The 17,983-nt window shown below is 42.2% G+C and overlaps 1 protein-coding gene across 10 annotated transcripts in view; it reads left to right on the top strand.

Annotated features, from left to right (window-relative positions):
• The window catches only part of SLC38A10 (solute carrier family 38 member 10), an 80,715-nt gene extending 62,795 nt beyond the window's left edge, over positions 1–17,920 (top strand). For 6 of the 10 annotated variants that reach the window (XM_087955992.1, XM_087955998.1, XM_087955995.1 and 3 more), the window contains 5 exons: positions 9,149–9,316; positions 9,526–9,819; positions 10,896–10,997; positions 13,802–13,978; positions 14,481–17,920. In XM_087955992.1, the coding sequence (XP_087812118.1) occupies positions 9,149–9,316; positions 9,526–9,819; positions 10,896–10,997; positions 13,802–13,978; positions 14,481–15,577 (1,838 nt within the window). In that variant the 3' untranslated portion in view covers positions 15,578–17,920. The remainder of the gene's footprint in view (positions 1–9,148; positions 9,317–9,525; positions 9,820–10,895; positions 10,998–13,801; positions 13,979–14,480) is intronic. The other 4 variants (XM_087955996.1, XM_026675758.2, XM_087955993.1 and 1 more) reach the window with 1 other exon arrangement.
• Positions 17,921–17,983: the final 63 nt, after the last annotated feature.

Genomic DNA, 17,983 nt, shown 5'->3' with positions numbered 1-17,983 from the left:
TTGTTGGCTATGCAGAGAAGAAGCTGGAGCGCTGTGTGAAATAGATTACCCCCCATTCCTCCCTTAGCTTCTAATAACTGCTGGAACAGCTTGGCTTGTTGGAGCACTCCCTGGTGCTTTGGGAGAACAATCCTTTAATAGCTCCTATGACACAGAAAAAGGAGCTATTGCCCTGCTGTCATTTTTTGTTCAGTTTTACAGTCTGTATGTCAGGAGGAAACAGTGAACTAGTTTCCCCCTATGCCATTCAGTCACCTTGTAAAAGTGTTAATAGTTACCATTTACAGATGTTCTTGGTGGAAGTATGTTCTCTCTCTCTCCCTTCCTCTCTCTCTTTCTCCCTCCCTCCCTCTCTCTCTCTTTTTCTCTCTTTTTGGGCAAGCCTTTGCAGATATCCACTGCCCCCTTTTTTGTTGTCTGTTCTTGGGCTTGAGCCCAGACTATATATCTGCACAGAATCAAAGATTTGGGTCAACTAAACATCCTATGTGATGACTTTTCTGCATACATTAGGGAAGGACTGGGAACATTTCCCCCCCCCCTTTTTTTTAAAATGCCTGCCAAGTGACTGCCTCCTTCTACAGTTGAGATAGGAGCTGAGCAGCAGTCTCCTCCCTGTACTTGTTCCCATTTGAAATGACAGAAGTAACAGATGATGTGGTACCTATGGATTTTCTTAGTTCTTATGGATTTCTCTTGTCGGTGGTGAGAGATTTGTGTTGGTGATCATGTCAAGACCATCTTTTTTAGATACTGTGAGATATATTAGTTCAGAAGCCTGGGGTAACATCAGATGAATTAATTCCTTCTCTCTACCAATAATTACGCCATTATCTTCATGTCCTTAGCTATAACTCTGTATTTATTGTCTAACAGCACAAGTGATTACCAGTTGGCATTGTGCATGCTGCTGAAATTTTGCTTTAATTGTTTCTTTACTAAATGTCAACAGCCTCATATTTGTCCATCACCACAAGGAAAGATTTTGCTACCTTAAAATAATCCAATTTTTAAAAAAAAACTTTGGATTTTCTTCCTTCATGATCTCCAGAAGCATGGAAAAAGTAATGAAACAGGATGTATAATAGGTTAGCCTAGAACAGGGGTGTCAAATTCTCTTTCATTGAAGGCCGCATCAGGGTTGTGTTTCACCTCAGGAGCCAGGGTGGGTGTGGCCAGTTTGGTGTCACTCGTGTCGGGGCCCCTGTGGTGGCCCAAGTGCTCTGCCAGTGAAAATGGATCTCTGTTTTCGCTGGCAGAGGGCTGCAGGAGGCCGTTGCTGCCGAAAATGGGGCCTGGGAGGACCACACGCAGCCCTTGAGCTACATTTTCACTGGCAGAGGCATCACGGGCCAGTCCTTGGCTGTTTCCAGGGTGGCTCCGTGGGCCAGATCTAAACACCCTACGGGCCATATCCGGTCCCCAGGCCTTGAGTTTGACACCCCTGGCCTAGAACAATGTTTCCCAACTTGATGCCATCCAGATATATTAAGTTACATATCCTATAATTGATATTGAGCTTTCCTTAATTTATTGTATTCCTCATGAATTGGAAGATAATGACAGTACAGGTAAAGAGTGTACCAAATTTAGAAAACACCAGCTTGGGGAAAGCTGAAGGGAATGTATGTCTTCAATTTTAACTCTAAAAATTACCACCAGACCAAGAGTGGCAACAGATTACAAAAAATATGTGCGTGCACATGCACATCCAAAACAAACTATAAACTTCATTGGTGTTTTCCGCGGCATCTTTTCTCAATAGACAAGCATTAAAAATGATACTATTTCTTTCCCTTTGCTAGTTAAAAATAAGCATAAATATATTTTCTAATTAACAATTGCTATGTATCACCTCTCATTTTCCACCCCCTCAAAGTTTGAAAAGAGTAAAAGCTTCTTAATTTGTTTTTCTCCTTTCATATAAACCAGGGCATGGACAATGCCAGAGAAAAGACAATGTCGGTCAATATAGTGAGATAAGTGCTTTCATCTGTGCCGTATATGCTGTAGTTTTTCTTCATTCATTCATTCATTCATTCATTCATTCATTCAATTTCTATAGGCGGCCATCTCAGTCAATGATTTTTGGTGGCTTACAGTTCAAAAATATATTACAATTAAAAACACTAAAAACACTTTAAAACAGTAAAAACATGCTTTGTAAGGGATTGATTGTGAGAAAGAAAGCGGGCCTGTAGTTTTTCTTATTTCTCATCTTACCTTATCCTTAACATCTTTTCCAGAACAAATGATAAACCGCTGCTTGTACTGGCCAGCCTAATTTCCCTTGCTTTACGACAAAAGATAATTCCTGGGCCCAACACAGTTGGCTTGTGTTTTGCTTAACTGTTTCTTTAAATTATGCATTTGGTGAAAAGCCTTTCAACTCAGTGTTCCATTTGTATTCTCCAGTTTACAGGTAGTCCTCAACTTACAACCATGTGTTTAGAGACCATTCGAAGTTACAACGGCACTGAAAAAAAGTGACTTATGACCATTTTTCACACTTACGACCGTTGCAATATCCCCACGGTCACGTGATCAAAATCCGCCCGCTTGGCAACTGGCATGTATTTATGATGGTGGCAGTGCCCTGGAGTCATGTGATCACCCTTTTCAACCTTCCGATATGCAAAGTCCATGGGGAAGCCAGAATCACTTCACCACTGTGTTAGTAACTTAACAATGGCAGTGATTCATTTAACAATTGTGTCGCGTAAGGTCATAAAACGGGGCAAAACTCACTTAACAACTGCCTTCCTTAGCAAAGGAAATGTTAGGCTCAATTGTGGTCATAAGATGAGGACTACCTGTACTGAAGAACACGAAGGGGTTTGTCTTTGCACTTTGTTTGGATTATGCTGGGATAAACTGCAAGGAGCACAAAGCAAAGCGGTGATATTTTTCTCACAGGGAGCTCTTTATGTGAGGATATTTCAAATTGAAATCAGCTGCCATTGTGGCTTTACAGGCCGCAAAGCACATCCAGTGTTTTTTTTTTCTTTTTTCTTCCTCTCCTGCAGATCTGAATGGATTGTAATGCACTGGGCCAGGTAGCGCAATCCACATCTTCCCGGGAGCAGAGATGCTCCCCTTGTCAAATTCTTGGAGAGAGGATTGGAAAAGCTTTTAGGGTTGCTCGCTCATGATGAGATTTTATTGCAGCCCAGAGGGACGGGGTTGTTGGGCCATTAAAATAAAAGTGGATGCTTCAAAAAAAAAAAAGACCCCATGGGGGTCTTCCCTCACCCTGCCGTAATGCAGTCAGAGGAGTGTAGCTTGGGTTGGCTCGGTGTGTGAGCTATCATTCAGCCACCGGTCCTTGGGTGCACTCCCAACATTTGGGGGTTTTCATCTCTTCCCCTCCCCCTCCTCCTCCCTCTTTCTGCCTAACTCTTCCTGAGCCCCAAGATCTTTTTTTTTCCCCCTGCTGTTTTTGTAAGCTAAGAAGCTTTTACAGCCTCTTCGCCTTTTTTCCTGTCAAGCCCAACACCCCTCATAAAACATTAAGAGGCACAACATTACTGTAACATTATCCAAAGGGACCACAAGGGCGACTCTACAGTTTCAGTGATTATTACACATCCTGGGCAAAATGTTTCTCTCCAAACCACATATAACCCCTTATAGATTTCCGAGCAGCATGAGAGGCCGTTAATTCACGCCCTGATGATGAACTTAATTTTGCTTCCTGCTGAGAAAATGACGGCTTTGAGGCAACTTTGTCTTATTACAGAGTGGAGACTTTTTTTTTTAATCTCTTTTTCCCCCCTTTTGTTTTGTTCTGAGTGTCTGTGCTGCATACATTTGTGTGTGTGTCTGTTTGTGTGTGTGTTGTATATGCAAAGCCAGAGGTTTAGATACAAGCTTACTAGTTATGTTCCACACTGTTGAACACAACTGGAGCATTAATAAATTAATGCCAACAGCCCTCCACCTTATCAGAGAGGAATAGAAAGCTGAAATAAACAAGGAAGGTGCTGTATCTATTCTGCTTTTCCCAGCGTAGCCGCCATTTAGCCAAATGACCTGGACAAAATCAGCTTGTGATAAACTGACATTCTAGGCTAGGTGAAAGGATCACAGTCTAGGTGATTAAAGTTAAATTCCTGGTAGAAGCTGCTAGGGTTATTTCAGAAGCCGCTGAAATAAAGATTAATCCAGGGCTTGCCACTAAGCCCTGAATTTAAAAGGGGAAACATACATGTAACGTGTGTTCCCTTTTAAATCTGCAACTCGCTGACTGTGCCTGAAAGCTGGTCCAGGTCATTTGGCTGCACAACAGTCATGCTGTGAAAAACAGGAAAGATAGTGTCCATTCCCTGTTTCTTTCAGCTTTCTATTCCCCTCTGATAAGGTGGGAGTCTCTGGCATTAATTCGTTAAATGCTTCAACCATGGGTTTTTCCAGTGTGGAATGCAACTAGCAAGCGTGTATCTAAACTTCTGGCTTTGCAGCTATATTTTTCCCCCTGAGTTATTGGTAATCAGGGTTTTTGGGAGAGATAATGTCCTTGTAAATCTGCACAACTACAAATTTTAACACGTATTACATGAAATCCACTGTTTTTGTTTAAAGTAAGTTTCTTTAGACATAGTGGGGGTGAAGAAAACTTGGAGGTTTGCATACGATGCATTTTAATGGCTCAAAACTGCTTCACTCTTTTTTTTCCCCTATGTGGCCCGTTGAAGGAAAAGCATATGCCCCCGTGATTGAAAATTGCATGCTATGTAGATCTGAGTTACGAAACAAAAGTGTTTCCTACAGCATCCAAGTATACATATATGGTTTGAAAAGTAGGGTTTTCAAGGAAGGGTTTCAATTGGCCATTCATAAAGGCCACGCTAGCTTGATTTTCTGGGAACCGTAAACCCAGTGGTATGCTGGAGCCAGCTCATACAGGCTTGCAAGAGTTGATTGTTAAATTTTCTGGGATTCTGTGAGCCACTTGAGAGCAGAGCTGAGTCACAATGGAGCATGCTGATTAGCTGTTCAGTGGCTAGTAGCGCAAACACTGTGGCAGCAATGGATCTGGAGAGCCAGTTGCTAAACATTTACCAGCACACCACTTATCTAGACCCAATGTATATTTGGAAAGTACCAATTTGGGGAAGATTGGTGTGTGTGGTTTCCTCCCCCCTCCCAATCTCATGTGTAGTTTAGCCTTCTTCCTCTGGGTTGGACTTCTTAGGTCAGAGAGCAACTTTTCAATCTTATGCGAAGCAGTGCCAGTCTTATTGCCCATTAATATTTGTCCCAATCCTTTTTTCTTTTCTTTTTTTTCTATTTCCCAAGTCCAGATGTGGGCAACTTTTTAAGCTGGGTACCGCCATTGGGGCATACAGTGATTGTGTCAGCTTTGGAAGCCATATTCCACCCTGCCTCATAGCATGAGAAAGTGGGAGGGAAGTGATTTTAATTAAGTAGCTCTAGACAAAATAAAATTCTTTAGTTAGTTCAAGGTCATTAGTATGGCACAGGATGAAATAAGAATCTTACTTTTGGACAGATTTGTAGTTTGGGAATGTGTGGAAAGCCCGAAAACTTTTAGATTCGGGATTCCACAGATGTACCAGGTGCTATTCTAATAAAGGTACTTTTGAGATATGTTTGTCTCGGAGTTACTGATTGGAATGGAGGTTTGCTGGAATGCTGACAGATTGCCTCACCAAAGCAAATGAAATTTGAGGGTGTTTTTATTTTCTTTTTAGGGTTTGGGGAGGCTTATGGAAATAAGCGTGACAGGTATTCCCGGTGACTTAACGTGTTTGCTCTATGCAGCAAATTGTAAAAGAGATAGACATGCCCTGTTGAAAATTATCATTTTGTAGCTGATGTTGCTGAGTTCTGGGAACTGCAAAAATATTCCATAAGTGGCCCAAGGGCTGTAGGGTGCCCACTCCTGCATGGTCCCTAAACGGTGTAGACAGAACTCAGCAGCTTGTCTAGCAAGGATAATGGAAATACAGTGATTTCATACTTAAAACAAAATGTATTATACCCTCATGTTGTCACATAAGAGCTCCCAGGTTTAAAGACATTAAGTAGAGCTCTACAGGATTCTGTCCATATTTTCTCTGAAGAATCTCATTTATGAATTTACATACATAAATTGAGAAAAAAAATAGTCGCTTTCAGAATAAAAGCAATCCAAATGGGCCGAACAGGGACAGCCAAAGGGCCAGATGTGTCCAGGGGCCGTAAAATGCCCACTTCTAGTCTTGATTATAAAGGTAAAGGTCATCTCTGTCCAGTCATGTCTAGGGAGCGGTGCTGATCTCCATTTCTTAGCCGAGGGAGCTAGTGTTGTCCAAAGATATTTTCCATAATCATATGGCCAGCATGACTATATGCCGAGGCGTATGGAACACTGTTACCTTCCCACCAAAGTGGTATCCATTTATCTACCATACTTGCATTTGCATGCTTTCGAACCACTACGTTGGCAAGAGTTGGGGCAAATAGTGGAGCTCGCCCTGTCATGCAATATCAGCTTTCCAGCAGACAAGCTCAGCATTTTTAACCGCTGAGCCATCGCGCACCCTTCGATCTACATTACATGCCATTGAAATCACAACATTCACAACATATTCTGGGACCCAGGGACAACCAGTCACACTAATTTCAGCAGAAGAGTTTGGGGGATTTTTTTTATTTTTTTTGCAATTGTTGCAATTGTTGTAGCTACAGACTTTGTTTTGTATTTGCTTCCTCTTGCATTTCTGGAAATACTGGTTATCTTTCTTATATTACAGCTGCCAGACATTCATATTGTCCAAATATAGTTACTTGCAAGTCAGTCAATTTCTATTAACTTGCAAGTGTCAAAAAAGTATCTGAAGTAGTTTTAATTGTGCCCTGCTAATTTGCCAGATTCCAAAGGACGGTGAGTTCTAGTTTAGTTGTGGTCCCTGACAATGTTTTTTCAAACAGTTTTAGTAACCCAAAGGTTGCTAATCATATGTATTCTAGATAATGTTTTCTTCTACCCATCCTCGTTCCCTGATAGGTTCCTTGGAACAAAAAAAAAAAAAAAATAGGGCTATAGTTTGAGATTGCTCATTCATTTGCTCCTCGTTGCCTACTGGTCTCTAGCTAATCTGAGCTTCTGATGACTAAACCAGCTTTCCCTAATCTGGGCTCCCTCCAGATATGTGGATTTCAAAATTTTGCAGTCAGGGAAGCCATTGTTGAAAATTCTGGGAGTTGAAATCCAGAGACATAGCAAGAGCCCAGGTTAGAGAAGGGTGGGCTCCCCTCTTCCCAAAATGGAGTGACTGTGTTCTTTTAGACTAAGTTGTGAACAAGAGAGAGGAGTGAGGAGGATGCAGCTTGAATGGAGCACATCTTTCCCGAGAGCTCTCTGGAACACGGAGCCAACTTGGCTTGGAAGTAGGACGTTGGCTGTAATTCTTCAGGCTGCTTTGCTTTCCCTTGCATTTGGTCTCCCTGACAATGCTGAGGCAGCTGCGGGAAGCCAAGCCCTCCTGCCTTCTCCCCCTCCCTGTTCTGTTCCTGGCACCCATGGGCTGCCTCGTGTACCTGCTGAAGATCATCTGCCCCACTTGGAAGGTGTGTGGGTGGAGGCAAAGTTAATGTTCACAAGGAGCCAGAAAATGAAAATGGGACAGGGTGGGGAAGGGTGTTCACGTAAGTGTGAGAATGACTATTTCAGACTTCAACTCTGCAGGCAATGCTTGGCGTGACTTCAGCTGCCAGAAGTGAGGGAACAGTCTGAACTGCACTGCTTTTTTTTTTTTGGGGGGGGGGGAGGAATAAAGCTAACTCTTCAGGTTCTTTTGCAATGTAGGCCCCTGATAATGGAAGATTTAGTCTTCGTGTTCTCCTTTATTCACTCTTTAAAAAACAACAACTTTCAAGGTGAACCTCTACGGCTATGCTTGGATGGGGGAGAGGTTGGGTGTATTCTTAACCGTTTAAGTCAGTAAAGCAGCTGGAGATGAGAAGGCTCTGCCCCATCCACCTGCAGAGTTTCAAAGCCCAGGAGTAGGACTGTCACTCTTCCTCCTTGCTTCAGGCTGCTTTCCTGCAGAGAGCAGCGTCAGGATTTTAAACTGGAGGCATAATTGGGAAAGCCTGAAGCCTCTTCTGTGACGCCCTGCCTCCTGTTAATTCTGGATTTAGCAGAGAGCTCTGCCTGTATCTGCAAGCAGGGAGAGATGCTGGCAATTCCTACAGCAAGAGGCCTGAATAAACAGGTCCCAGACAGCCTTCAGCTGCTCCTTTCTTCACTCTGCCTTTCTTCCTTGGTTTTCTTCTCCCTTCTGGGAATTTCTCTTTGCTCTCTATCTCTTTCGCGTCTGTTGTAAACCAACTCCTTAGTACGTTTCTTTTAGGTTGGCTAATTCCAGCAGGTAACTTCCCTTGGCCATGCCTAGCATCTTCACACTGCTTGTCATGCATAGCATGTAAACACGAGGAAGAGCAATGCTGCCATCTAGCGTCCACTCATCCCAAACTGCAGCATTTTGTTTGTTCTAACAACCCAGCACAATTATTTGTGCGTGCATACATGTGTGTGTATCAGCGTTGAAATTCAACCACCTCGGCCCACCTCAGGAGAGGTGGTAGGGACGATTTGAATCGGTAAAAAAATCACCCCAACCGCCCCTGGTTGCTATTACTATTATACCAAGCCACGCCCACAGAGGCGGTAGGGAAAAATTTTGAATTTCACCCTTGGGTGAAATTCAAAATTTTTCCCTACACGCACACATACAGAGAGATGTTACTTTTCCTAACTTCTCTCTTCTACTATAAAATGGAATGATGTATGTGTTTGAGACAGAGAGAATTTGATTAGTGTCGCTTCTTACAAGAATCTTGCACTCACACTTGCTCACTCTTGCAAGAATCTCTTGCACTCACACTCATATTTCTCCTTTTCCTTGTGGAGGAAAATGGCGGCATGGTGGTGTATAGATGGGGAAGATGGCACTGGGTAAAAGGGAAGGTTGCTTCTTCCCAAGCATAACTGATACTATCAAACTAACAATCTGTTTTCCATGACAGCTACACTTTATTAAAAACCTTAAACAGCAGGAGATATAGCCACAAGTGAGAATGGGGAGGAAAAAAGGATGGGAAATCTGTTTCCTTAATCATTTCTAACCATGCTTTTCAGATCAAGACCCTGCAGTTCAAGAAGTGGCTGATAACCGTGACAGGCCCAAATTGGCAAATGAGAAAGAAGAGGTGGAACAGCCACAGATCAAAGTTCCCATGGATATGCCTAAGAGAGAAGACAAGGAGAAGCCAAAGGAGGAGGTACAACTGGACCGGCCTGATCAAGGTAGCGTAGAATTGGAACTGGAAAGAGGCTAGGAATATTGAAGTCAGAGAAGCAACAGATCCACCACTTGTTCTGATTTTCAGTTCCCATTTATTAGGTCAGAGAGCACTGTAGACACCACCTTATCAATATGCATGAATTGTACTTCACCAAACGCGTTGCTTTCTATGCCATTCTTGATTGAGAATCTCTTGTTTCTTTTCATATAGGCATTGCACAACCTGTGGGAGAAGCCCATCGCCATGAGCCACCAGTACCCCGTGATGGGGTAGCAGTGGATGAGGGTCAGGACCGGGAGGAATCTGAACAGAATCAGCCACCAGAAGACAAGGATGTCCTGGTAGAGAACAATGCTGTGGTGGAGAAGGAAGAACATAAAATGGTTCCTAAACAAGCCGATGAAGAGAATGGACAGGAAAAGCTGGAAGACCAGCCCGTAAAAGACCCCAAGCCAGCGCCAGAGGGGGTTGCACACAAGGACGATCAGTCTCCTCACAGAGATGGTGAGCTAGAAAAGCAGAATAAGAAGAGGGACCAAGGCCTCTCGTGGGTGGGAAGAATGGTGCCAATTTGCAAGTAGTTGAACGAGGCAAAGAAAGTAAAATCCAAGGAGAAGGAAAATGAAGCACATGTACTTTTCTCTCCTTCTTTTGGTTCCAGGGAAGTTTCATGTATCACTTGGTCTTCTGAGATTTTGCATTTATATGCTTGACATGAAATTATTGCAGAAATTGATTTGTGCCATAAAACACCTGGAAGAACTGTAGAGACAACTAAAGCCACACCCAGCCTAAACTGCTAAAGTCTGAGCTGGGCTTTTCAGGAATTTTTCAAAATTCCTATTGAATGGACCTGCCTTGTTCACAGCTCTTTCTTTGCCACAAGGCTTCTGTCTTTTTATTTACAATGTCCACCTTGTGCCAGTGTTTTCTCCCACACGGTCACATCCTAGCTTTCCCTGAAAGAAAGAAGTCTACTTCTGCAATTTTTTTAAAAAAATGTGGATTTTTTTTTTATCCCAAGCAAAATAATTATGAATTGCTTCGCTTGCACTTTAAAAAAAAAATACTTATGTGTAAGAGGAAATGTAAAATCTTATACTGATGAATTCCCAAGTTCCTACTTGCCCTGACCTAAAATCACAATTGTACTTTGTGTGGGGGTACCACTGAAGAGCCGTTTCAGTCATTGCTTGGGGAAAGGGGTGCACTGAATTATTGGCCATGTTAGATCCTGTGCCTTGGCTCTTGTGCAGTTCTTCACTTCTTTGCTAAGCATCAGGTGCTACACCATTCTGGTCATTGGGGATTCAGAGCCAGATCTCGACAGGTGCCTCATTGCATAGGTGTCCCACTGCATAGCTCTCCAGGGCTGGGGCTTGCATTTTAATAGCCTTAGGCAGTTAGCAGTGGTTTCTTGCCAGCAGGCTATAATGCTGTTAAAATATTTTTTATGACTTTTTCTTGGGCAATCAAGTTGGATGGAAGCTGCAAAGGGAATGGAGGGGGGGCAGGGACAGAGAACATCTGTCATTTTCTTTGCTCCCTCCAGGAAATATCTGTCCATTTCTTCTTTTCAGATGATAAAAAAGAGATAGTTTCTTCAGAGAAGTTTGGTCCAGCCCAAACAGAGCAGAGAGAGCTTCGTAATGCAGAAGAGAAGTCCGAGAACAAGCTTGAGGGTAAGCATTGTCTTTCTTCCACAGAGCAGATGTGTATACATATGCATGTGTGTGTGTGTGTGTGTGTGTGCGCGCGCACACACACACACACACAGAGGTTACCATCTGCTTCCTTGGCAGCCTTTGGTGTGTGGATGTTATGCTGTACATGGATAGGCCAAATTCTTTAATTGTACTGTGCGATCCTAAGATAAAGGCTGGACTGCAAGGCCAGGCAATCTTGTCTTCAGATAATCTCAGAACGTGTAATCTGAGGCTACAAGCACCGGAGCAATGCAATCCTGTCATTTTGGTGAAGGGCAGATTAGCAGGTCTCGTAGAGCCATTTGCTTGTAATGGAGCCACGTTCCATTTAAAACTACAGCTGTGAAGGAAGAGCCTTCTCAACCTGGGATCCCCGGTTCCTAGGAAGAGATGCGATTATATTGGGGGTGCATCTGAATAGGCAATATTTTAAAACAGAGCAGCCTCAACTCTCTTCTTTTTTTCCTTCTTTCTTTTCCCACAACTCTTCAAAAGTCGACAGTGTTAGGAGAGCTGTTGGGCTTCAGAAACTCTTCCTTTTTCAGTCAAAATGCCAGTCTGACAACTTAAAACATAACCTCAAAGCAGGCTCCTGTTATACATCCTCAAATTCTTGTTTTATATATGACTGAAAAGGCCATAGCGGTAGATTTCCTAAAAATAGTTTGGGTCTTGCCAGTTCTCTTGTGTTTTGAACACAATACGTTTTGTTCAGAAATCCTCCAGGCATATGAAAATGATTTTGTCCCCGTGCCAGTCAAAATATTCTGATTTCCCTAGACTGTTTGCCAATGGGGTTAATGCTAAGACAAACTGATTATTACCTTACATCCCTTTTCTCTAATCTGTACCTCTGCTGGCAATTAACTTTACATTAATTTCTTCCCCGTTGTCTTGATAACATTTAATGTGTTTATAAGTTGCTAGCAAGAGATCGCCAGCTTGCTGATGTATAACTGGTTGTTCCAAAATACGTTTGCTTGTTCTGGAAAAGAATAGTTCTTTCTGAACTGTGTTGTGGGGCCCGAAATTGTTCTGAACTAAGTAATGCCTATGATGTTCAATGGAGCACTTGTATTCTAAAATAAGCATTTCCTATTTAGTTCAGTGTAGGTAACAACCAGGACTCTTCCAGTGGGTTGTAAGAACTCTTGGATGCATTATGTTTTATGCATGGAGTATGTATGCTAAGAATGAAATGGTTGTGAACTCTGAGGAGAAAAGAAAGATTGAAAAAGCAGCATATGTCCCTGTAGTAAAGAGATAAAGCTGCATTTAAAAAATGTGAGAGCTTGATGAAAGCAAGGGGGCAGATTTCCCCCAAATTGATCTCCAGATATGCTGGAGTTGTAGTTCCTAGAATTCCTAGCCTTTTGTGTTTTTCCTTGCCTTCAAGATACCACCTATTTCCTGTTTCAATGCAGTCTTTTCAGCAGTCCCAAGAAGGTCCCACACCTGTTTGCTCTCTGATTCAGGGGACTCAGGATACAGATGAACCCCCCAAATGGCCTCAAGGAGCCTCAGAGTGCTCACAACCAACCCTCAAGAATACAAATCCTTCCATTCCCCACCAGTTAAAACCAAAGAAGCTTCTTGGATGAGAAGCAAAAAGTTTTCAAAGGGAAAAAAAACCAAGAAAGTCCATTCTACTTTTGGGTGGGGGGCACCACCTTTAGGACCCCCATGACCTGAATAATTGAATATCTCCATAGACATTTTGCCTTCAAGACAGTTTTGATTTATGCCACACATGGAAAACTCCATGTAGTTTTCTTGGGAAGTGGGTTGCCTTAGTCTTCCTAAGGCTGTGAGAGAGGGACTGGCCCAAGGTCATCCAGCTGGTTTTGTGCCTAAGGCAGGATTCATACTCTTCCAGCTTCCAGGATGATTCTCCCCTTTCATCGTGGTTAGTGGGAATTCTGGGAGCTGCAATCCTAACTCACAGAAGACACCAATTTGGAGGAAAGCTGCTATAGAAAGCTGCTTAGGTTATTGATATATGTTCCCACTGGCCTCCTATGAAACAGCAGTGACCATATTATGTAAGAATGTAAAATTGATCTAAATAATACCCAAGTGGAACAGGAAAGACTGTTTGGGAGGGCAGGATTGCTCCTTTTAAGTCCATTTCTTTCCCTAAATTTGCTTACTTGTTTAATAAATCAGGACAGCTAGTAAAAAGTACAATGATAAAATAACAAAAAGAAAAAAATGATGCCCTACTGTAATAATGAAATATATGTAGGGATCCCCATGCCTCTATAGATGTGGGTGTCTGTGTAACCATATATGAATGTTTTACTTTAAAGGCGTATTTCTTTCAGTTCTTTTGACTATGTGACTGTGAGAAACCGTTTATTTTTAAATTCCCACTTTGCCAGTTTTTACTTTGCATCATGCCAGGATGTGCAGTTTGCTGGGATTATTACTTGATTTCCCTTTGGGACAAGAGTTCCTTTTCTGCTTATTTGCACAGCATCTTGTTGATCTTCATGCTGTAAATTAAGAAGGTTTGCAAGACAATTCAGGAATGCCATAATAATAATTATCCTTTCCTGGCAAAGCCTTTCTAGGTGGTGATTGGAAAATCAGACTTCTTGAGGCCCACGCTTAAGAATGAATGTGTGTTACCTCTAGATTAAAGAAGCACAGAGTATTATATATGCAAATATGGCAGAGGCCATAATAGGCACAAGGGCCTTCCTGATTTTCTCCTTGGAGATGTTCCGTAGACCACATGCATAGATTCCTTCTAGCCTCAGTTTCTTCCTCCCCTCCAGGAGATGAGGAGAAGCAGCTAGACCATGCCGCCCTGTTGCAAGTGATAAAGGAACAGCAGGTTCAGCAAAAGCAACTCTTAGATCAGCAGGCAAAATTGTTAGCAGTGATTGAGGAGCAACACAAAGAGATCCACCAGCAAAGGCAAGAGGACGGAAGCGAGGAAAAGCCAAAGCAAGGTAATCACCCCACCCCCCACCCTAAAGAAGTATTTAGAAAATGGCTCGTGGAGCTGTTATAAAATCTGCTCAGGGAAATGTCCTTTCTCCAGTGTCCTCTCCAAGCAGTAGGTTAAAAGCTATCCTAATTCTGGAAGCTTAAGAAAGCAGCCTGCCTTCATGATCTGAACATGCTAGCATATATACATATTTGCTAGGAGTTGGGGAGTTAGTGAAGTAGAAGGGAAATGATATTAGAGTTTGAAGAAATCTCCATGCACCTCAGCACTTGTTTCAAAGCTATGGGAAGATTATAAACCATAAAACAGAAGGTACAGCTTAAGACAGCATTTATTTATTTATAATTTCACAATTAATGCAGTAACTTTGGTAGTCAGATGTAGTGGGAAGGGGGTACTAAGTGACTTGCCAAAGGTCTCTGGGTAAACTGTTTAATTGGTGAGTTTTCTAGTTTGCTAAATTGCATATACAGTAACTGAGAGCCCTCCACTTCTCTTTGCAGTAGAACTCCAGCCAGAACATGGTCTGTCTTTGACCAAGAGTAAAGAGAGAGATCACCTTGACAACCAAATTGAAAATGCTCCAAAGAATATTCCAAGCGATAACCTGGGTCATCTGCCTGAGAAACAGCCCCAAAATCCTGATGAAATTAAAAGACAGCAGGACACTAGTCCAGGAGACTTAAAGCCTATACAAAACAAATTAAATGAAATTCCTGCTAAAAATCTAATGGCTCAAATAAACGATGATGAGAAAATTGTACAACACCAAGCTAATGCAAACCACAAAGAGGAGTTGGAGCCAGTCAGGAGTGATTCACAGATAGCTAGGCCTGATGGACCCCACCAGGAGAAGCAAGCCAAGGCTGAAGATTTGAAACGGCAGGAGATTCAAGTGGCAGACAATGTTGAGAAAAGAAAGGAGGCTGTGAAAAGGGCTGAAAGTCAAAGAGACATTCTAGAGGTACCCAACATCCATGGTGCTGAGGGAAAGATTCCTCGTAGAGCTTCTGACAGTGAGTCCCTTGACAAGGAGGTCAAAAAAGACTTCCATGATCCAGACATTCCACTTAAACCAAAGATTGCTGATAACATACCAGGGAAATTGGAGGTCCGAGAAACTGTGAAAGGTAAGGAAAGACAGAGCTTACCTTTGGACCAGGTTGACAGTTTACAGGGCCAGAGGGCCAAGATTAAAGAGAGGATGGCCACTGGAGCACATCATCCACAGCTGAGTAATGCCAACGATCAAGGGCATGATTCAAAGAGAGAGCAAAGGATTCCAGAGAGCTTGCATGAAGCTGACAGTGACCATATCTTACAGGCAGACATAGTTAAGCCTGAGTCCAGGGATTATGAAAAGGCCAAACCCAACAGAGACCTCAAGCTTCAAGCGGACCTGGACCTGCGCCGCAAAAGGCGAGATCTGGAAGAAGAGGTGGGAGGTGTAATATTTGGACTTAACCCCGTCCCGGATGTGAAAGTCAATGACCTCCGTAGCGCATTAGACACTAGGTTCAATCAGGCAGCAGAAGGTGCCCAGCAAGCCCTTCACAGCCGACAGATTAAACAGATACCAGCAGGAGAAGAAGAGGAGTGAAAGTCTCCGCACTCTGAAGAAATGTGGGAACCCACCAGCTGCTTAAAGGTGTTTGTTACATGGCTAACTGTCAATGGTATATAACTGTTGGCAGCCCAGATCAACTGGCTCAATCTGAACTGAGCCCCTGTGACTGAGCATTGTTCGCTCTGGAGGAAAGAGGAATTTCCATGCCGCCAGCCAATTTCATTTTTCAAAATGGTCTCTCTTCACTCTGCTGGTAGCTTTTGTGCAAAACCCAATTTTATCTTATTTTCTAATGGGTTCTGAAAATGCTTTACGCTCACCATCTTTCCAAAGAAGCATGTATATTTTTATTCCTGCTTTTAAATTGTTTAATTTCTGTGTCTAGGATTTGTCTGTTATCTGTTATATTTTATCTCGCCGGGAAATCCCTTTATGGGGGTATGTGGACGTTACCCTCCCTTAATGTTTGGATTTTTGTGTTCTGCCGCCGTTTGCTAAATGGGTTGATTTGGCTTTTGGAAATGGTTGCAAGAAGATGAAAGAAGTTCTGTAAATGTTTGAAAGCTAAGCTTCCCTTCAAAGATAAATTCTTAGGAATATGAACTTGATTGCTAGCAAGTACACTTTTACAGCAACTTATGAACTGCTCTGATCTTCTTCAACCAGGTCCAGTATTAGCAATAATAAAAGTAGCCTTTTTTCATTTTTGGTTTTCAAAATATAGGTCTAGGTTTAAAAAAAACATACCTGTCTTAAGGGCATTATGGAACCATATTGTGCATAAAAGCCTTGCAAGATGCTAGTTTAAATGAAATTATTTCAAGGGAGCACTATCAAAGTAGGCCATCTACCTCTTTCCTCCATTTTATGAGTCCATATAGAGTAACTTAAAGCTTGTCCTCCTATATCCCTTCCATTTTTTCAGGAGACCCTAATGTGTGAGATATGTTAGTCCCGTCTTAAGAGTTGGCAAGCTTCAACATTTGAACACAATTAATTTGTTCTAGGTGTCCTTAACAATCCCAAGGATTGTGTTAACAAATGATACAGCTAATTTAAGCTTGACATATGATTGTCACTAATGTCCAAAGATATTTGGAATTTGGCTGTAAATAGTGAACTAACAAAGTCAGCAATCAGTTTATGTTCATAGAACAAGAGGGGGAAAATAAGGCGGATGTTGCTTCTGGAGCGTAGCTTGGCCTGCAACATGGAATTGAGATTGGGGGGGGGGGGGCAATGCCATTGTTGTATCTTGCCTGTGAAGTATATTTGCTGTATTTCCATTCAGGGAGACAGAGAAATGTGGCTGGTACCACTTGACTATTGCAAGGGGCATTTTTCCTTGTTACAAACATTATTGTTCTAACTTTTCCTCAGGCATTTCATTGGTCCTGTTTGACCATCATATTAAACTGTGATTTTGGGTGATTGTAATAAGCTACAAAGGGCCTTCATCTTACCTATAATCCCCCTCCTAAGCCTCCACCACCAAAGGCCACATGGTGTTTGGAAACTTGAGCTTCTGTTTGGTCAATTAGTTTTCAAAATAAATTATGGTCTTTGTATCAAACTATGGCTAGCGCTGTCATAGCTCAATGGAAACTAGAGATTTCAAACTCCTTGCAAGACATATTTAAGAATAATATATGTGTGGTAGATTTATTGTCACCACATTAAACCAAGAATAGCCAAACTGATAGTTTTAGTCATTTTGGACTACAGAACCCAAACTCAATCAGCATGACCAGTGATTACAGGTATTATAGTCCCCAAAAAACTTGCAAGACATCAGCTTGTTTTCTGCTGGGTTTAATTGTGGCTGAGAGCAACATTTCCTAACCTAAAATCCCCAGATGTTTTGCTATTCTCTGAGTTTGCTGGGCATCTTGGAATTAAAGTGACTGGGGATGGGGTGGGGGTTGTTGTTGTTGGGCAAGGATAGATTTAGTATGATATTCCACATGACCATTGAACAGTGCTGCCCAAAGCACAATTAGATTGTGGTTGGATCGCTGTTACTCCAGCATGTAAATATGATTATTTTTTTGTAAATATCAGCCGAATTGCTTTAATGCAAAGGGCTATGAACGCCCTGTCATGGTTTCTCTGGCCACAGTGTGACCGTCTGCTATAATTGAAGGACCAAAGATACTTCTGGCATTCCTCCATAGAACGACCTGAATTTTTTAAACAATCCATCTCCAAGCAATTACAAAGAAAAACACAACACAGAAGGCGGCAGCCCTGGATTTCATCTGGAATTCCTCACTTGCTGCCACAGCAAAATGTTCAATTTGCAGTGTTGTACAATGACCCAGTCCCAGGGATTATGGTTATCCTGCACAAATCAATAAAAAGAACTGAAGCATCTTACCAGAGCCTTTTTTTTTCTTATTGGAAGTAGCTGGTTTATACAACACAGGACCCCAAGACTGT

The sequence above is a fragment of the Notechis scutatus genome, chromosome 2 (genome assembly GCF_049901735.1).
Source record: "Notechis scutatus isolate UNSWTSFEM ecotype Mainland chromosome 2, rNotScu1.2, whole genome shotgun sequence".
NCBI lineage: Eukaryota > Metazoa > Chordata > Lepidosauria > Squamata > Elapidae > Notechis > Notechis scutatus.
Note: the sequence above shows the minus strand (reverse complement) of the source record. Positions and strands in the feature narration are given on the sequence as shown.